The sequence below is a fragment of the Abramis brama genome (genome assembly GCF_963993115.1).
Source record: "Abramis brama genome assembly, chromosome: 3".
Lineage (NCBI taxonomy): Eukaryota > Metazoa > Chordata > Actinopteri > Cypriniformes > Leuciscidae > Abramis > Abramis brama.
The window spans coordinates 58025597-58046416 of record NC_139965.1 but is presented as its reverse complement, the minus strand read 5'-3'; the positions used below and the strand labels follow the sequence as shown (position 1 = coordinate 58046416).

At 36.3% G+C, this 20820-nt stretch overlaps 1 protein-coding gene across 2 annotated transcripts; it reads right to left on the bottom strand.

Moving 5' to 3' along the window:
* Positions 1–764: 764 nt before the first annotated feature.
* On the bottom strand, positions 765–20008 carry nadsyn1 (NAD synthetase 1). Of its 2 annotated transcripts, XM_084108904.1 has the most exons (22): positions 19985–20008; positions 19809–19902; positions 19624–19684; positions 19247–19363; positions 19101–19154; positions 18894–18983; positions 18760–18811; positions 18535–18623; positions 16240–16357; positions 15721–15852; positions 15562–15633; positions 14188–14312; positions 13309–13357; positions 13050–13152; positions 12797–12965; positions 10084–10219; positions 6979–7085; positions 6763–6894; positions 5636–5705; positions 3672–3800; positions 2775–2951; positions 765–2685 (listed from the first exon to the last, which is right to left on the bottom strand). In XM_084108904.1, exons 2-22 carry the CDS (start codon positions 19891–19893, stop codon positions 2668–2670), a joined length of 2085 nt encoding a protein of 694 aa, XP_083965030.1. In that variant the 5' UTR covers positions 19894–19902; positions 19985–20008; the 3' UTR covers positions 765–2667. The 2 variants fall into 2 exon arrangements, with proteins under 2 accessions (XP_083965030.1, XP_083965031.1); XM_084108905.1 differs by having other exon boundaries at positions 18894–18999; positions 19809–19985.
* Between the last annotated feature and the right edge of the window lie 812 nt (positions 20009–20820).

The following is a 20820-nucleotide window of genomic DNA, read 5'->3' as shown; positions in this document are numbered from 1 at the left end:
GATTAACTGCTAGTAGGTCATACTTGAACTTAAGACACGGTCTTAACATAATGGCTATGTTTTATGCAACCGGCCTCTGGTTTAACTTTTAGGCCAGCTAACGTTAGTGGAGTGAGGACAAAAAGAGTAAAGTGAGGACCTTTTGGCTCGTCCTCACTTTCTGAGAGCCATTTAAAGGCCTGTTTGAGGGTCAAGACCTGATTTTAGGGATAAGGTTATAATTCGGTTTAGGGCAAGGGTTCAGGTTAGGCGCTTAGTTGTGATGGGTAGGGTTAAGAACTAGAGATTGCATTGTCAATGAATGTCTTCACAAAGATAGATACATACACAAATGTGTGTGTGTGAGAGAGATAGAGAGAGAATGATAGCATCAATTGAAAACGATTGAATCAAATGTTAAATGCATTAACCAAATTATCATTGAATCAATGTTGAAATTTAATATAAATCTTTAATCAGGTTTGCACACTGAAATAGTGTAATTTCAACAATGACAAATAGACCAAAAAAGACATGAAATCAATATTTGTTCAACTTAAAAGAATAGTTCACTTAAAAATTAAAATTCTGTCATCATTTACTCACCCTCAAGTTGTTTCAAAGACAGTGAAACAATATAAAATCAATCTTGCTTTATGTACAGCAGGATTCTATGCCAGTTTATTGTATTTTTTATTTACCCCTTTAAATCAGAGACCATTTAGGGCTGCAATTAATTATGGTTTTGAATCAAAAAGTCACTCAAAGTAAACAACATTCTTCAGTTTACATGCAAATGTATTTATTTATTAGAAAAAAAGATGCATTTTGTGCTGACTTAACATATAAAGCTTAAAATACTATTAAGTACAGAATATAATAAAATGGATGACTTTTACATTTACAATGGAATTGTTATATCTGAATTTATAAAGCAAATGCCAGGAGAAGAGCCTGGAAAACCATGACAACATCTGGAAAATGGCAGTAAATGGAAACTCACCAACAAAGACAGAAACAATTCAGTATTACACACTGAAACATTACTCTGATGAATAACATTACTCACTCTGAATAAACTCAAGAGTTTCCACCACAAGCAATGCACACTTTGTGTGTGTGTGTGTGTGTGTGTGTGTGTGAGAGAGAGAGAGAGAGAGAGAGCAGCACCACCACTGCGCGCGCGTGTGGGTGAATGTGCAACACCACTGCGAGTGTGTGTGTGTGTGTGTGTGTGTGTGGGTTAACGAGCAGCACCACTGCGTGCGTGTGTGTGAGTGATACCTGCACTAACGTGTGTGTCTGAAGTTCAGACCGTTTCACACATACAAAGAGGAAGTCATTTCTTCTCAAACCCTAAACTCATCCACATCCGCCTCGTGCTTCATGCAACAGTGAATTAACTTAACTTTCAAATATCTACATTTGCATGCCGTGTGTTTTAAAATGTTGGACAAAATATGAAATTTGTATTCTTTAAAGGATGTTTTCTAGGGGATATTGTTTTAATTGGTAATCAATATATGGCCTTTTTGTCCTCAATATCACTTTCCATCTTATTAGTCTTTTGTAATATCTAAACAAAAAGCCTCTTCCAACATCGAAGTTACATCATTTTTGCTGGGAAAACCAGTGGGTTTGCAATAACAGACATAGTAGCATTAGCAAACAATGATTTAATGTATTTGTTGTCTCACTTTAAAAAACATGTTTGTTCACCATTTCAAAAATTACCTTCAGGTTAAAAGAATAGTTCACCCAAAAATGTTCTTCTGTGGAAAATAGAAGATATTTTGAGAAACGTCTGTGTTTTGTCATACAATGGAAGTCAGTGGCAAGCAAAACGGTTTGTGACCAACATTCTTCAAAATAAAAATATCTTATTTTGTGTTCCACAAAAGAATGAACGTCATACAAGTTTGGAACGACATGAGGGTGAGTAAATGAAGACTTTCTATACTATCTGTTTACGGTCCATCCGGTTTTCTTGTGACTTTTCAGATAATCTAGCCACAATTTACTAAGCTTAAGTGCCTGAGTTTACCACAGTCTTTATCTAGAAATCTGCTATACCTTTTTATAGAAATACTTCTAATATTACACCACAAGCATGAGGTACAGCACAACAGGAATGACCCAGTCATTGTTATTGAATTGGCATGCCTGCGTACTTACTTGATTAAAAAAAAAAAATGCTGCAGTCATTTAGACACTTGCCTTGAATCCCAATGAGTCAATGCCTGAAAGATACAGGATATCTGGCACTAAGTTTATTTCCCCTTCTCACTTCTCATTTTGGTTCTCAAAGTGGGGTTTCAAATAGAAGGACCTTTTTTGGTTCCCCAAAGAACCTTTCAGTTAACAAAGAACCATGATTTCTTAGTGTGAAGAACATTTTAATAATCTAAAGAACAGTTTTCCACTATAAAGAACCTTTTGTGGTCCATGGATGTTAAACATTCTTTATTGAACCATGAATGCCAATAAAGATATTCATAAATCATGTGAATATCTTCATATGTAATGTATCATACAGTATATAAATAACTCTAAGACATGGAACAGCAACTCGCTACAGGAGACTGAGCCAGTGTAAAGAAACTCTGCTGATCACATCAGTGGCCGAGATGAATCTTTGGACCGAGGATCAATGGATTCTGATAAAAGTTGGTACTTGTGCCCTCCATATCACTCCATCATAGCCACCTATACAACATTATAAAGAGTGGATTATAGAAACACTACATCCAGACAAACATCTCTACTAGATCACACTGTTGTGCAGAACTGCTGACCTCATTGTCGATGCAGCGGAACTGCCAGGCCCACTGTGTGTTGTAGAGGAAAGGACGGAGGTCAAAGCGGTTGTCATCTGGACTGTAGTTTTCAGCATGATAAGAGGGTGTTACTGTTGTCATCTTATGTCTGTTGATTGAGTACATCCTAAAGAAATGTTTCACTTTTGTAGCCACCTGCAAAAAAATAATAAAAAGTGTTCAACAAAAAGCAGATAGTTAGGCAATTTAAAGGGATAGTTCGCCCAAAACTGAAAATTCTGTCATTGTTTACTCACACTCATGTCGTTCCAAACCCGTAAGACTTTCAATCATCTTCAGAACACAAATGAAAATCTTTTTGATTATATTTCTGTCCCTCAATTGACAGTCTACGTAACTACCACTTTCAAGCCCCAGAAAGGTAGTATTGTGACCCGAGTGCAAAAAAACATAATTTACACCTAATTTACAAAATACTATCATGAGAGCGCCAGCAAGAGCGAACGTTGTTATGTGAACGTGTGTAGGAGATTCATATTTTGTAAATAAAGTGGTAAATTATGTTGTTGGGTTTTTTTTGTTGCACAATGATAGCACTCGAGTCACTTCATAAAATTGAGGTTAAACCACTGGAGTCACATGGATTATTTAATGATGTCTTTACTACCTTTCTGGGGCTTTAACAGTGATAGTTGCATAGACTGTCAATGGAGAGACAGAAAGCTCTCAGATTTCATCAAAAATATATTTATTTGTGTTCTGAAGATAAACGAAAGTCTTACGGGTTTGGAACGACATGAGGGTGAGTAATTAATGACAGAATTTTCATCTTTGGGCGAACTAACCCTTCAATTATCCTACTAAAGCACTACCCCTAAAATAGCCTTGATAAAACATTAGTATTTACTGTTTGACCTGTGAGGGAGAGAAGGTCTCTTTCCATGAGTGAATGAGCTTGCAAAACATGCTGTACGGGCCACATTTGGAGATCTTCCTGAGTCGGCCAATCACAGACAGCTCTGAGTAGGTCATTCCCATGTCGGCCTGTGGGAGAGGGACACAGAACCACGTGAGTGAGGTCTCAGTGCTGTAAAACAATCTGTCTGCATGCACACAGTGGTGGGAAGAGTACATAAGGGCTTTGCAGCAGACTAAACATGCTCTATTAAAAATAAGGACAAGGGAACAAAATGCCTATATAGATTTTAAAACATAGCGGTTTACATGCAAATAGTCTGTTAGTGATCGGATTGAAAAGCCTTCATGTAAACAAACACCTTAATTGATCCAAAAGAAATTTTAATTGGATTAAAAAGAGTGCCATATAGAACCTGGAATAATCCAGTCAATAAGAAAAAACTAAGCATGTACATGCTTGAATATGACTATCTTCTAAATCGGATACAAAAATACCTTTGCCATGATGCATATTTATCAGAGCCTTTTTATATATGATATTAAACATATATATATGATCATTATTTATGATATAATAAAATCTCTGTTTACATATATTTTACTTCTTACAAACTTGCATATGTTTATTTACATCTTATGAACTGGTCAGCGGAGGAGAAATAATAAAGTCTTCTGGCACATTTGCCAGCTTTACTTTTAGGTGTGTCATTAAGGCCAAAATGACTTATGCTAATAGTTTTCTCAGTTTCTGAAAGCGGGGACTAGGTACAACGCATGCACTGAAGTTTTGTACGAAATACATAAATGCACAAGTAAACAAAAATGTGAATGAATTGCAAAGGTTAGGGTTCATATAAACACAACTTTTTGAATTCGTTCGGATTGATGACAATTAGAGCATGTAAGCATACGGTGCTTTGCAAAAATATCAGACATTAAGCAAATCTTGCAAACCTAACAAGGATATTATATATTGTATTTATAGTATAATTAATGCATAAATATATTTTTACTTGACCTAAAACTGAAAAATGTATAGTTTGTATGTGATCATTTAATTTGTAAAATATTACCGAAACATCTTAATATCAGTCATATTTTGTTTTTCATTGAAATAAAACTGATTAAAAGTTAATTATCAAACAAAATATTTTTAATTGCTATTTGACCAATATACAGGTGAAACTCGAAAAATTTGAATATCGTGCAAAAGTTAATTTATTTCAATAATAAAAGGTAATAAAATTAAAAGGTGAAACTAATATATTATATAGACTCATTACATGCAAAGTGAGATATTTAAAGCCTTTATTTGTTATAATTTTGATTAATATGGCTTACAGCTTATGAAAACACCAAATTCAAAATCTCAGAAACTTTTTTAATTTTCATAAGCTGTAAGCCATAATCATCAAAATTATAACAAATAAAGGCTTAAAAAAATCTTACTTTGCATGTAATGAGTCTATATAATATATTAGTTTCACCTTTTAAGTTTAATTACTGAAATAAATGAACTTTTGCACAATATTCAAATTTTTCGAGTTTCACCTGTACATAGTCGTCATTTGCAGGTGGGGCATGTTCATACCACTTTGCCAAAAATGATTCTGTCTCCACCACTTCTTGAAAGCCACTGAAAAAATTGCTTGCGGAAGCCATATAGGCATAAACGCACATAAAAAGCATCTCCAACACAACATTCTTAATTTAATTCATGCATGTAACACAAAGCACATTTGCGCCATCCAGAACATCATGGGTCTGGTGTGTTAACCTTGCCACAAACATATTGGGAATATTTATAAAAAAATAAGTGATGTAAATATGTGCTTCTTTAAAAAAAAAAAATCCCAGAACGTGCTACATTTTACTGTTTACAACACATTCAATCTGTCTGTGCAAATGTTCCGTGGCGTTTCTTGATAAATGTATTAGTAAATGAGGTTGATGATGTTTACCTCATCGGTCTGGACCACCTTGCCATCAGTCAGTGGCTCAAGCTCTGCAGTTGGTGGAGCATCTAAAATGCTGCACAGAAGATGGGCACATGTGATCATGTTGCTGTTTCTGACTCGCAAAGTCCTGCAACCTGACGTTCTAGCAGAATCAGCTGCTTCTACTGCGCTATAAGCTCATATACACTTATAGGGCCCTATCTTGCACCCAGCGCAATTGACTTTGTACACCGACGCATGTATCATTCCTATTTTGCACCCGACGCACAGCGGACTTTTCCCTCCACAGACGCACGTCGGTAAATTAGGAAATGAACTTGCGCTCCCGGGGGCGGTTCAGTGAAAAGAGGAGGCGTGTTCCGGCGCAAACGTTCCCTGGTGCTATTTTGCAGTTTCAGAAAACAATTCCGCGGTATTCAGATGCTATTTTAAGGGCGCATGCTTGGCCATAATGTAGCGTGTGCACAACGCTCATACACTTTGCTTCTCTACTCTACACAGATGCAGCAGTTGCCATTTTTGCAAACCATACATAATTACAAGGAAAAATATTACCACACGAGGGAAATCATCGTGGTGTCCATGAAAATGTGAAAAAATAGGCATAAATCTAGCTTACACATTTACCCAAATTATTGGGTAATTAAATTAATTAACCAAATTATTGGGTACCCAAATTATTGGCCCTGGCGAGAACGTTGGTCTCCTCGGCTGTGAACCGCTCCGCCATTATAATAGCAAGCCGCCATGGAACAAGCACGCCTGCTTTTAAAGGAATGTGAGATGTCGCTCTGACTGGTTTATTTCACGTTACGCCCAAACCACACCTATGAGTAATGAAGCTACTTCAGACCAACCCATTTTAGATTTGCAGATCCGCCCACAAAGTTACTTGCGTTTCGCGTTTGATACTTGCATTTCTGATCGTTAAAATAGGGCCCTTAAAGTGTGAAACACAAAACAGACACGCTGCTGTGAGCATGTAAGATATGCTGCTGCTGCATAAATAGATATAATTAATTCCCATAGCAGATCTAGGCAGGTGGAGCTTCATTTTGTTGTCCGCCAGGCCAGAACTATAGATCAGTGATCTGATCAGCAAATGTGGGACAAAAGGTAAGATTACACACCTTACGAGGGCAGTGAGCTGGAAGCGTTTTACACAGTACTGCAGGAAGCACTTCAGGTCCATCTTACTAACACCTCCAATTGGATTGATATCAGCGCTGGAGCAGTCATACTTTGTGAAGTATCCAGTCAAACTGAAAAGTCAGAGAATGCTTTCTTTAAAGTGATCTCCATTATTATTGATATTGGGATGCTGAGAAAAAAAAAAAAATGAACACCTCTCATCCACGTTTGCTGAACCAAGAACTAAGAGACCACCAGGTTTTCCCTGAGCCCACAGGCAGAGCTGGGCAAAGAGGTAGGCCAAAATCATCCTGACACGAGCCTGTAGTGGAGTAAACACACACACACACACATACATGCATCATGCATTTACAGCATACTTTCAGGTTCAAAACAATGTGCTATTTAGGTAAAAATGCAGATGTGAAATAGCTCTGAAAGGTATGAAATTCCTAATCTATTGCATAATTCACACAATATTTCATCATCAATGAATCACAATTCTTGCTTTTTATGGAATAATGCAGTATTTACTATAAAAGAATGATCTGTGCACATCTTTTTTTAAACTAATGTTTCCTCATAATCTTAAATCAAAATGCAGCATCTCTTCTCTTCTCTGATGACGAGGGCGGGGCTATAACCTGTCACTCACAGGAGATCCACCAATGGCAAACCACAACCATCCATTCATCCAATCAATTCCCAGTGGACATAATCAAGCCCCGCCCTACATTTGTTCTTGTTCGAGAAGCCGTTTTACTCAGATATACGTCACAATAGAAAAGAAAAGACTATCGCAACTTACGTTTAATGCCGACGTTTAAATATTTAACGCTTCGTTGACCAGAGATTTTGATACCTACTATAGCCATGGATGAATTTTTTCAAAAATATTTTAGAAAAGCAATAATTTTCAATTACCCTTACAAGGGGTTTTCAAAATAGGAGGTTCAGAAAAATGTAGTGAACAAATAAAAGATAATTATTTAAACTATTTAGTTAATTTAGTTAATTAGTAAAATTTTATATTGTTACCATTTAATTTAGCTTTCTAACGACAGGTTAGAAATCATGACAACTAATCATGATTATATGATTATTTTGATGGGCCTAGTTTTTTGACAGTAAGAAATAAAAAAATATGCATATATAATTTGGGGATTCATTTATTTCTTAGTTTTGTCCCATTTTATTTATTTGTTTTATCTATTCAGCATTGTCTTGGTCAATACATCTGTAATGCTGTTATGGAACAATAACAGCATTTATTGTGAAAAGAACAATTTAAATAAATTGGACATGAACTGAAATGTTTATATTTCTATACTCTTGTTTATAATTTTCTAGTCTTCATCAGTCAAAAGGGCTATTAATTTCTTTGCAAACCTTTTCATCTTTCAAAGCTGTGACACATCATATTTGTGTGAGTGTGTTAAACTGGCAAAATGATGTTACTGTGTTACTTGTGCTTTGAAATAGTGAAACTCAGCAGATTTGTAGGTCTTTCTTGGGGTGACTAACTGCAATATTTTTTTTTGTGAAAATTGTGGTGGTTGTGTTACAATGCAAGCAAACTGCATATTGAAAAAGTCAGCAGAAGTATCACTTTCACTGAAACTGCTTTCTCAAGCCCGCACTTTTGTGATGCCATGGGTCATATATATATATATATATATATATATATATATATAAAAAAGAGCCACATAAAACAAATTATCACCATATAATTTAATTCAAAATGCCCACCAGCAACTAAATGCAACACTCTAAGCATTGCACATTCATGGACTGTTACTGCATAATGCTGCTTTCCATTTATTAGTATGCTTTTGGTTATTTCTGAGACTTTAATGTAGAGTTGCACGATTAATTGTTAAAAGACTGTGATCTCCATTCAAACACCCATGCGACCTTATTCCTAAATGACAATGATTCGGCTATGTTTATTAAACCTTTGACAAAATCACAGCGAACATTCATATCTGTGTTCTGAATGAAGATGTTACACAATGTATTTGTCATTGAATCATTAATTCAAGAGATTCATTCAAAACTGCTGATTCATCCATTAACGAAACAAGTGAAGTATTAATGAGTGAGTCAGCGAATCATTCATTGAAACCAATGATTTTTTTAATTCATTCAAATGTAACGCTTTACAAGTAACTTGAGTTATGTAATCAGATTACTTTTTCAAGTTTTCAATTACTTTTAAATTTGCAACAAAATATCTGAGTTAATTTTTCAATTAAGTAATGCAAGTTACTTTGTTTTTCCATTTATTGACTGAACGCGCTCCTGTCCCTATGTTGAGTGCAGATGTGTGAACAGATGTGTGAAGTGTGTGCGATGTGTGAACATGATGGTTATTGTAGTTCTGGACTAAATGTGAGCAGGCATTTACTCATATCACTTGCAAAAAAAAAAAATAATTGAATTATTCAAAATTAATAAACATTGAAATGCAAACTCAGCATATTATGCAAACCTGCAATAATTAAATATATTAAATAACACAAATATACTTTATCTTACTTTATTAACCAATCTCTTTGCTGCTGACCTTCGATGATCCACTTCAACCATACTAGTAAGCAAAAATGACTTTAGATAAACCATATTTGTGTTTCTCTTTTTTTATTTTTATATTGCTAAAGCATGTTGAACTTCAACTGCATCCTATTCCTCTTTAATCCAGAATAGCAGCACAGCTGAAAGGTTTTTTTAACTGTGCCCTCTACTGTACAGACATGAATTTGCATTTCTTTCAGAGGCTTATTCAATTCACTTTTGGTGTGAAATGGCCTTTACATTTGCCAAAAAAAAAAAAAAAATTGTGTTATTATTAAAAAACAAAATAAGCAAGCCCAGCCCAGGTGAGAAAAAGTAACGCAAAAGTAATGTAACACATTACTTTCCATAAAAAGTAACTACTGTAAGTAATGCAATTAGGTATTTTTTTAGGGAATAACACAACATTGTAAAGCACTACTTTTAAAAGTAATTTTCCCCCAACACTGTATGTATATTGTTTAAATAGATTGCAGCAATTCGTATCTTGTTAGAACCTCTAGTAAAATTGCATGTTATTTTGTTTTATTTTCTATTCATAATTGTGTGAGAATCTTGATCTCTATTTTAAACAAAAACATGCAGAAAATCATGCAAAAATCGTGCAGCTCTACTTTAATGGCGGTAAACCAAACCATTTTTGCTGAAATGCATTATATATCCGGTTCAGAAAATAGGCAACAAGTCCCTAATAAAAGGAATCATGCATTTAATAATAGCATCAGCGTCTACGACGAGTGCTGTACCTGGACGTTCTGAAGAGCCAGGTTCTCTCGAGCACTTCCTCCATTAGCTCGGAACTGAGGCCACTTCCCTGTGACCACGGAGAAGATTCCCAGCATGCCTTTCACTGCCATGTCAATGTTGATATTTAGGTGATTGCTGAGAGGAGAACAGATATAAATCTTAATTGCATAATAATACATTTTTAAATTACTACTATTAAATTGCATACTTAAGAAGATATATATATATACACATATCAAATACATGCATCCTTGGTGTGCATAAGAGAATGGAAGCTTGTTTCCGCCACAGAATAAAAAATAAAAAAGGTAATTGCGACTTTTAATTCACAATTCATACTTTTTTTCACAATTGCGAGTTTTGCGAGCCCGGCACACAAATGATCTCGCAGTTCTGACTTTTTATCTCAGAATTGCATGATATTAAAGTCGCAATTGCGTGTTCACTCACTTCACTTCACTTATCCCGTAGTCTTTTGGACCGTAGGGGCACCACTGAAGACTTGGCAACCAGCTTCTTCCATTCCTCCCGGTTCTCTGCTTTCCGCACTGTGTCACTCAGCTCTAGACCTGTCCACTCTCTGATGTTGTCTTCCCATCTCTTCCTCTGTCTACCTCTTCGTCTGCTTCCCTGTACTGTGCCTTGTAATATTATGTGGGCAAGTCCTGATGATCTTGTGACGTGCCCGTACCAATTCAGCTTGCGTTTTTTTACTGAAGATAGGAGGTCTTCATATGACCCAATGGCGTTCTCAATTCGGGCTTTCACTTCTACATTAGTGATGTGATCTCTGTAGGAGATGCCAAGAAGTCTGCGGAAGCATCTCATCTCCACCGCCTGAATCCTTCTCTCAATATCGGCTGTCAACGTCCATGACTCGCATGCGTATAGAAATATTGACATGACCAGGGAACGCATCAACCTGATCTTTGAGCCAATGGCGATGTTACTGTCATTCCAGATGACCTTCAATTTGGTCATGGCGGCTATGGTCTGTGCTATCCTGGAGAGTATTTCTGGCTTAGATCCTTCATCCGAAACGATGGCTCCCAGGTACTTAAAGCTAATTGCGTGTTATAAAGTCAGAACTGTGACATATAAACTCGCAATTCTGAGGAAAAAAGTATTTTTTTCCTTAGAATTGGACTGGAGAAAAGAGGTCAGAATTGTGAGATAAAAAGTCACAATTATCTTTTAAAATGTTTTATTCTGTGCCAGAAACAAGCTTCCATAGAAGAGACTTCATTTTTAAAAACATAAAAAAATCTTAACTATTCCAAACTTTTGACTGGCAGTGTATGTGTATACATATATATATATATATATATATTAGGGGTGTGACGAGACGCTTACTCCACGAGACGAGACGAGACACGAGATTGGGTTCACGAGAACGAGACAAGACGAGATTTTTACACAATTTTAAGAAATCCTCAATGATGAAATAAATTGAATGGAAAATAGTCTTTTATTCAACTGAAAATCACAAAATGCAAAACAATTTATGTGCATTTTGAAATCAACTTGTAATGAATGTTATTTTACTTCTATTTTAATGAATTCTATGCAGTAAAGGACATGCAAACACTGCAAAATGTTTTGCTATAAACTCTACCGTCTGGCTTCTCCCCTGTACGATTTCACATGAGAAATCGAACTCCTTTCCACAAATCGAACATAAAAAAATAAAACAGTATAAATAAAATAAATATAAATAACTGAAATAACACTTTAAATGCAAACAGTAAGTGTGTATCCATAATCAAAGTACTGCTCTCTCAAAACTACAAGTTCAAACAGAAACAATTTTTTTCTTCAAGCATGAAAAAGAGATAAATTAACTAAGATAAGCCTAAGATATGGTCATGTTCTTTTTCAAGAATATAAGCATGTCGACGATTTCTGGCAGCAGTTGAGACCTTTGGGCAGTAACTAGGGCTGCACGATATGAGGAAAAGCTGCGATGTGCGATAACATTGTTTAATATTGCGATGTCGATATGACTTGTGATATGTGAATGTTAGCAATACTGTTCCCATGTCTTAGTGCTTTAATAGGTTCTTTGCGTGATAGGTCAAATGTTTATTACCTGCCTGGTTCAGATTACACTATTTTGGCACGATCCGTTTCGAGGAGACTCGTAAAGTACAACGGGCGTCGGGACGCAAGATTCGATCGTTTCATTTCGTATAGTGTGTCATAGTGGGCGACAACGCGTCTGTGATGCTTCACAACAGAAAGACTAGCATGTTTAATTTTAACGGTCCTCCACGACGGGTTGAGTGTGAGCGAGAGTGAGTGAGAGTGCGGTTACAGTGAGTGTGCGTGTGTGCACGTGTGTGTGCGCGCGAGTGAGTGAGTGAGCGGCCCGGCACACAAATGATTTAAAAGTGGCAGGGGCATCTTCAATACAAATTTCACCCTCACGCTGACATCACAACAACTCACGAGACAAAGTTTTTTTTTTTTTTTTTACTCACGATACAAAATTTCACTCGACGAGAAATCTCGTCGCGTTTTAATCTCGCGAGATCTCGTAACACGAGATCTCGTCACACCCCTAATATATATATATATATATATATATATATATATATATATATATATATATATATATATATATATATATATATATATATATATATATATATATATATATATATATATATATATATATGTATCAATCAAATGTGTGCCATGTCATCCACTGACCTGCCGATCTGAGCAGCGAGGTCTTTGGCTCTGTTGCGTGTGTCCTCAGAAGAGTTTTCACTAGCCATGTAGCATGTGGTAAAGAGGCGTCCACACAGCTCTCGCGGGTCCTCAGGCCTGTAGGACGAATCGTTGACCACACGCTGCACATCGTCCAGAACCTGAGAATCTGAGATGAATGGTGCACACGTTTAAGCCTCTAGATCGCGTGTTCTTATGTTTTGAAGAGCTGTTGTGTGTGTTTTGGACTTACTGCCATCTTTGACGGCTTGGCAGATCTGCACACACATGGAGTACACAATACAAGCAGTGGATGAACTGTCCACACCACCACTAAGAGGAAGAAGGAAGCCAGCCTGAAAACAACAAAACACACAAACCTCATTAACACATCTTCACATTCACTGCCAAAAGCATAAACATTAGCTAAGATCGGTAACAAAACAAGCACAAAGAGTAAATCACATAAACATTCATATTAACATGCTTCATAGAATAAAAAAAAAACATACCTGTCCACTCCTCCTTAAGTAGTCCCATAACCAACAGGCAGGACCAAGGCTGAAATAACACCCAAAATATATATTTAATATAGTAATAATTGATTAAATAAATACTGCATCAATTTATAACACCAAACAGTGCATATATGTGCCCCCTGGTTTACTGTATCGTGTTTTAAATAGATTCATATTTGGGATTTACACTTCTCAGTTTCTCCTCCTCGTTTCTAAACAGATATCATGGAATAAATTTGTGTCACAAGGTACTCCTAAACCTCTATAGTAAAAATAGTCTCTCTGGACCAGAACACTAATTTGACGTGTTATTTCATTTAAACCACATGGCAATTCTGGGTGAACTGGCTGCTCTTTAAGTCATAATTGGGTTTACAGGACTCTTTTTGTTCGGTTTGATGGTGTATTAATGTACAGCTCCACTAGAGAGAAGCTCACACATCTGTTTCTACCAAGTGTGCTGAAAACATACTGAAAAAGTGAAGCCAAAACATTTCGATCGCCTCCTGGTGGCTGGCTGCATTATAGGTCATAAACCCTATCCTCTTCATGTAATCAAATGGGACGAGAAACACTAAAAAATCCAATCACACTTCAAATATTTTTTTCCCAAAGATGGTTTCTGTCATGTAGGTCTTTTCACACACACGTATGTTCAAGTGTTTGTTTTTCCAAGAAGAATAGATGCTATAAAAACAGGGTGTAACATCATGATTGACAGCTGTGCTTGTGGGAGTGTGGGCGGGACCTTCATATTTGGCTTTATATTTGACTCTGGCTCCAAATGACGTAATCGGCGAAAAATATCATGACTTTTGCACCCCACTGGTCATGCATATATACTGAGGTTCATTTTTCTCTGTGAAAAGTGACCTGATCTCTTCTTCCGGGGTGTTGAAGATCCACTCCACGGGCCGGTGCGTGGGCAGACACCTGTCATCACAGTCAGACAGACAGAAGTCCGTTTTCATCCTCTGATACGGTTTGTGCTCATATTCCTGTACAGTGAGAAAAATATTTGAAGCATGGTCTCTTAAAAATCTAAAAAAAACAAGGAACTCCCCGCACACTATCAATACTTGCAAATGAGTATCAAAATTGTATTAGCAACGTTTCGGTCTCACAACCTTCATCAAGCATATGACTATATATATATATATATATATATATATATATATATATATATATATATATATATATATATTAGGGCTGGGGGAATTAATGTGTTAATCTTTGCAATTAATTTGAGATGTTTAGCGTGTTAAAAAAAATAACGCAATTAACGCAGCACTTTTTTTGCCTCGTTTTAATGACTTCCTGTTGCGGCTGCTATTGAAAAGGCCGAAAATATGCCGTCCCGCCCCTCCGTGTTCGGCGATCAGGTTTCATTCTCGCACAGCTTTCATGAGCGGGTCTTTTCCGCTCCGTGTGTGCGCCGCGCTCTCCGTTCCGTGTGTGTGTGTGTGTGTGTGTTGGCGCGCTGCTGCGCTCTCTGCTCAATGTTCCGCTCCGTGTTTGCGCTGCGCGTTCTGCTCTGTCGTTAACGGCCCAAACGCTCCTCCAATCATGTACCGATCACGCACTGGAAAAGCAAAGTCCGCTCAAATAACATGAAATTTCTCAGTAGTAGACTTCTGTTTGCAATAGCCCTACTGAACTGGTATAGTCATGCTGGGCAACAATGGTAAAATGACCTGCTCTGATCACATGCTCTGGTAATAATAGCTTTGTAGGACTATATTTTATTTTGATAATTAGTAAAAAAATAAAATAAAATAAAAATCTGTTAAATTGATTATGTTGATTGATTATTGAAAAAGAATAATATATTGATATATTGATGTTTAATATTATTTTAATATAGGGCTATTTTCTGTTCCTTTTTTTCCTGTGTTGTTTAATTTAATTAGGTTATTCTAAGTTTAAATATTGATAATTACAAGCTTGGGGGAAATGCAATTAATTGCAATTAATTACAGCAAATTGTGCAAATTGTGCAGCCCTAATATATATATATATATATATATATATATATATATATATATATATATATATATATATATATATATATATATATATATATATATATATATATATATATATATGCCTGATAGTGTGCGGGAGTTCCTTGTTTTTTTTACCTGACTCATTTGGTCTTTTTTCCCACGCACCTGCAGGTGTGTGATGGTGATTGCTAGTTAAGTTACTTAAAAAAATCAAATCTCATGTCTTTCAATGTCCTCTCACCATATGTGGGTGACATCTCTCTCCTCGATAGCTGCGCACATCTTCCAGATCGAGAGTGGCCGTGACAACCTCCTTCAAGTCAGAAGAAACGCATCAAACTGAAATGTTTAGCATGTTTCTCAAAGTCTCTTGGGTGAGTTTCAATATTCAAGCACTTACTACATCCTCGAGTGAGAACTGCGCTCCTCTGGCAACAATATCTCCATTAATGGCAATCATAGCACAGCCATCGTAGTACAGCCGGTCTCCATCACAGCCCTTCTGATTGGCAAACAGATAAATCCCTCCGCTCTGAAACATATTCAGAACATGTGAGCGTCACGAACTGAAAAAATAGCTGAAATATATAAAGTTCAGTGTCACATTTGTCTTTGCAAAGGCCACTTGAAATTTAGTTGGCTTCCTGTACATACATTACTGGTCAAAAGTTTAGAAACATTAATGTTTTTTTAATGTTTTTGAAAGTAGTCTCAATCTCATTTATTTGATCAAAAATACAGTAAAAACAGTAATACTGTGAAATATTATTACAATTTAAATGAATTGGCTTCTGTTGTAATATATTTAAAAAAGTTATTCCTGTGATGCAAAGCTGAATTTTGTCTGCATCATTACTCCAGTCTTCAGTGTCACATGTATTACACATATGAATATATGTGTATATGTAGATCTATATACCTTTGTGGTGGCAGATTTGACCAAGTTCACCCTGTGGTCAGCCTTGCGCAGCTCATGGTAGCTTGCAGAGGAATTGGTAAAAATCTCAATGCCATCTAAACCCATGTCAACATGTGGACTAAAGAAAGAAGTAAAAGAAATTTTCAATTCCTCATTCTAAAGCAATTATGAAACTAAACTGTTTTATTTCATATCATAAAACACAACCTAGTGAGAATTCATTAAGAATATTCATTTGTAGGGCTGCACGAAATCTCGGCCACCAAATCGGTATCGGCTGAAATATGATATCTTTTAATGTTATCGTTATCGGCCCGATAAGAAAATTTGCCCAATATAGTAAAGCCGATTAATAATGGATTATTTCCTTCAGCTGAGGAATTATTTCCTTCGCCATGATGGTTTTGAATTGCTTGAAATATGATTGAAATCACTTCAAAAAAGAAAAAAATAGTGTTTAGTGCAACATGCAGCACAAGTCTGTCATATAGGTTACATAAAATTATTATGAGAACATTATAATTGTGTGTTTGGGACATGGCTTTTAAAGGCGAGGCCGTTTTTTTTCTAATCAGGATCTCAAAATGTATATAAAAATATATCAGTTATCGGCTTTCAAATATTAAAGGAACACTCCACCGTTTTTTGAAATAGGGCTTATTCACCGTCTTTCCTACATTTAAATAGGTGGGCAAACGCATTTTTGTCTCAGTGCATGCATTGTTTTAGTTTGGAAGCGCCACCGCTAGCTTAGCTTAGCATAATGAATGGAATCCTTTGTTGCCAGCTAGCATGTCATGAGTAAGTGATAAAAAAACAATAAAATAAAATAAAACAATTACTTCTTGTGGCCTGTGTATTCACAACCAGTACAAATAGTGATGCAGATTAAGACTAGGCGGTTTCCGACATGGGAGATATTGACATGGGACTATATTGGGGGGAAGCACAGGCGAAGCACTGCTACTTGGGCGCAGAGATATCACACTCACCACCAGTTCGTGTTGGCTCTCATCCTCACGTCCTCAGGCTGTTGAGCGATCGCAACCTCCTCCTCCTGTCGTTCTATTTCCAAAGCATGCAGCTCCTCTTCTGAAAACTCTGGTTCATAGGGGTATGGTTCTGGATCTTGACTGTCTGAGAAGTCACCCTCTTCGTCTCTCACAAAATCAGCCATGTTCATCGCCATTCACTATGTCTACTATTGGAAAAATAGCCAGCTACTATTCACGCCGGTATGTTGACGGAAGTTGGGGGATTTCAGGTGTTGTGTGATATCTCTGCGCCCAAGTAGCAGTGCTTCGCCTGTGCTTCCCCCTAATATAGTCCCAAGTCAATATCTGCCTAGGAAATCGCCTAGTCTTAATCTGCATCGCTATTTGTACTGGTTGTGAATACGCAGGCCACAAGAAGTAATTAGTTTTTTTTGTTTTTTATCACTTTTACTCAGGACATGCTAGCTGGCAACAAAGGATTCCATTCATTATGCTAAGCTAAGCTAGCGACGGCGCTGCCAAACTAAAACAATGCATGCACTGAGACAAAAATGCGTTTGCCCACCTATCTAAATGTAGGAAAGATGGTGAATAAGCCCCATTTCAAAAAACGGTGGAGTGTTCCTTTAAAGGGGTGGTTCAGGATTTTCGACATCGGACCTCATTTTCAAGTGAGCCTGGTTGTTATTAAAAGCAAATAAATTATAACGCCAGACTATCGATGTAAATGTCTATTGAGAGAATAATGTTAGAAATCAAACTACCCTTTCATCACATTGCATTAGTTATAATGTGTTCCCTGTATTTATACGCAGTCTACAGTAGCGGCGGAGTCGTATTTGGTTACCTAGGAAACCGAGAGAGCCGGTCCACATAAAAAAAAAATCACGCAAGTGTATTTACCTGCCACGGTCACTCATCAAACAGTACTTTGATTTCTAACATTATTCTCAATAGACATTTACATCGATAGTCTGGCGTTATAATTTATTTGCTTTTGGTGTACTGTGGAGTGGGTAAAACTGTTTTTAATGGCAGGCTAACGTGCACCGTTGACTCGCGCTAGCCTAGAATAGGCAAACTATCCAAAAGTAAGGACTGGATTAATTTTTTTGAAAATTGTCTCCACTGATGAATAACAACCAGGCTCACTTGAAAATGAGGTCCGATGTCGAAAATCCTGAACCACCCCTTTAAGAATTATCGGTTATCGCTATCGGCCTAAATTTTCATATCGGTGCATCTCTATTCATTTGCCATTCATATAGTATTGATGAGATGATTATTTGCAGAATAATACCTCCTGGGGTTCCACAGCTCGGCACATATCTCACTCCCTATGCAGGTGTCCTTGGTGGACAGCACCCCGTCTCCAAACGGCACTGTGGTCTACCAATGAGGACAGCTGACATTACTATACATGCCTAATACAATTTATATTTTATGCATGCAAATATTAAATAATCACAGTTTCATGAAATGTTTTGTTGATTCATTTTTGAAGTGACGAGGAAGCATACTTTACCTGCCCTGTCACATCTTGGATCATTCTGGGTAGAAAGTACTCCTCAATATGTCTGCAAATATGTCATTGTGATTTAGCGCTGACTTTGCTGGGAAAAGATTTAACAAATATAACAAGAAATATACTTTGCATACCTGGGTCGACTCCAAGGTGAAAACCATCGGAATTCCCTGTTGTTGCCGTAATTAGCCAAGAGCATTTTAGGACGGATTAACAGTATCTTTCTGTCGGATACAAAAACTTTAGACATAAATGCATATTATTGTGTTATCATAATGATACAATCATAAAGCAGCAGTAATGCAAATGCTTTATACTACTGTGCTGTGGTAAAATCATACTTGTTCAAGAAGATGACTCTGCAGTTATATCGAACGTTGTGATGCATGACAGGCCTGCGGAAGGAGCACATTTAAAAAGTGAAGTTTAATGCATTAGAAATCTTAAAACATATTAAGAAATGACTTTTTCCTGATGTTTTACTTACATTCCCACATCACAGATGATATCATGGGTCAAAGGAGATTCCAGTAGAGACTTCAGAGCCTGGAAACAGTGTAGTAGTGTGTCTGACTCGTAGAAGTGATCAGCACAGCCGTAGCCACTGATGCAAACAACAGTATATCATAATTTTACTTAATTACTTCTTTGTTTACTGTATTTTATGCTGAGTTGTTCTAGGTATTTTTTCTCTAATTAAACAAAAAAAATACTTCGATTGCACATGAAAATACTAATTTTAATTCAATATATCATGAGCATATGTCAATACAGTGTGTCGTTATTCTCATCTGTGAGAATAAATGCATCACACATTCGTTAACTTAAAAATTTACAATCTGTGGAAGACAATATTAACGTTACCAGATTTCTAGCTCTGGTCCCAGTCTGTACTTGGCTCCTTTCTGCTTGGCTATCTCAATACCTGTTTTGGAGACAAAGGTAGATTTAAAAATGAGGACGAGGTCACTTTAAGATCATAAGAACTTTAGCAGTACTTTAGCAACGGATTACTGGTGATATATTGCAAATAAAGAGTCGGAACTTACTTTTAAGTATCCTTGACAAGTTCCCTTCAAAATCCAGAGCCCACTGATTCAAGCAGCAAGTCGCTAGTGTAACCTTGCGACCCATTTTGCACAGCTGGAAATTATTTAAAATGTATCAAAACAACTGCACCTGACTGTAGTTGCACAACAGCACTCGAGTCGAAACTTTTACTTACTGTAGTTCCATTTCCGGACTGTACAATCATGCACTTCAAAATAAAAGTTTTGCCTAAGGAAGGCTAAGGAACTCCACTGAAGCAGTGCTTTGGAATAAATATTGAGGTTAAACATACTTTGCTCAAGAAAAGGTGTAAATAAAATGAATTTTTAAGTATAAACACTTAATTGAGTCAAGCTGCTTTTTCACTAAAAAGCACCAGAATACATTTTAAATAAATAAATAATACATTTAATAATAGGTTGTATTATAATTTGTTATTTTATGTCCAAAGAAAAAATTAAAAAAATAAATGGCAGTTACATTTATTATTAACTTTTTTGCTCATCCACATCCATTTTGCTCATCCACTATGCGGTAATTCTTCTACTTATGTGCCAGTGGACTAAATAAAGTTTTTTTAAGTGTGTTAATGAAAAGGCTGATATTTTCCTTATTAAGAAATTATTTGTAAATACTCCTTGTTGTAAACTGACGAATTACAATTTGACATTATCATTTCTCAATAGGCACTTAAAAATAAAAGTTTCGCTTAAGTAAAACTATTTAAATATATTGAGGTTAAACATTCTTTGCTTGAGAACATGCAATCTGGTCTGTCAAATTATTAAACTACTATCAACCTAAAATATAGTTTCGACGTATTTAAAGATTTAAAACAAACAAACAAAAACGCATAAAATGGAGTCAAGCTGCTTTTTCAATAAAAAAAAAGCACCAGGATTATTTTTTAATTGTGTTTAGGAAAGGCCTGATATTTTAGTTTCAATAATTATGTTTGATTATTTGTAAATACGCCTTTTTTATAAACTGGCGAATTGCAATTTGTCATTA

Excerpts from the sequence above, each read along its gene's own strand:
- nadsyn1 (XM_084108904.1), bottom strand. The coding sequence starts at position 19,893 with ATGGGTCGCAAGGTTACACTAGCGACTTGCTGCTTGAATCAGTGGGCT. Across the intron at positions 18,812-18,893 it reads TCACCTTGGAGTCGACCCAG|ACATATTGAGGAGTACTTTC; the intron begins GTATGCAAAGTA and ends ACATATTTGCAG. Across the intron at positions 6,895-6,978 it reads TCAGCAAACGTGGATGAGAG|TTTGACTGGATACTTCACAA; the intron begins GTGTTCATTTTT and ends CTGACTTTTCAG.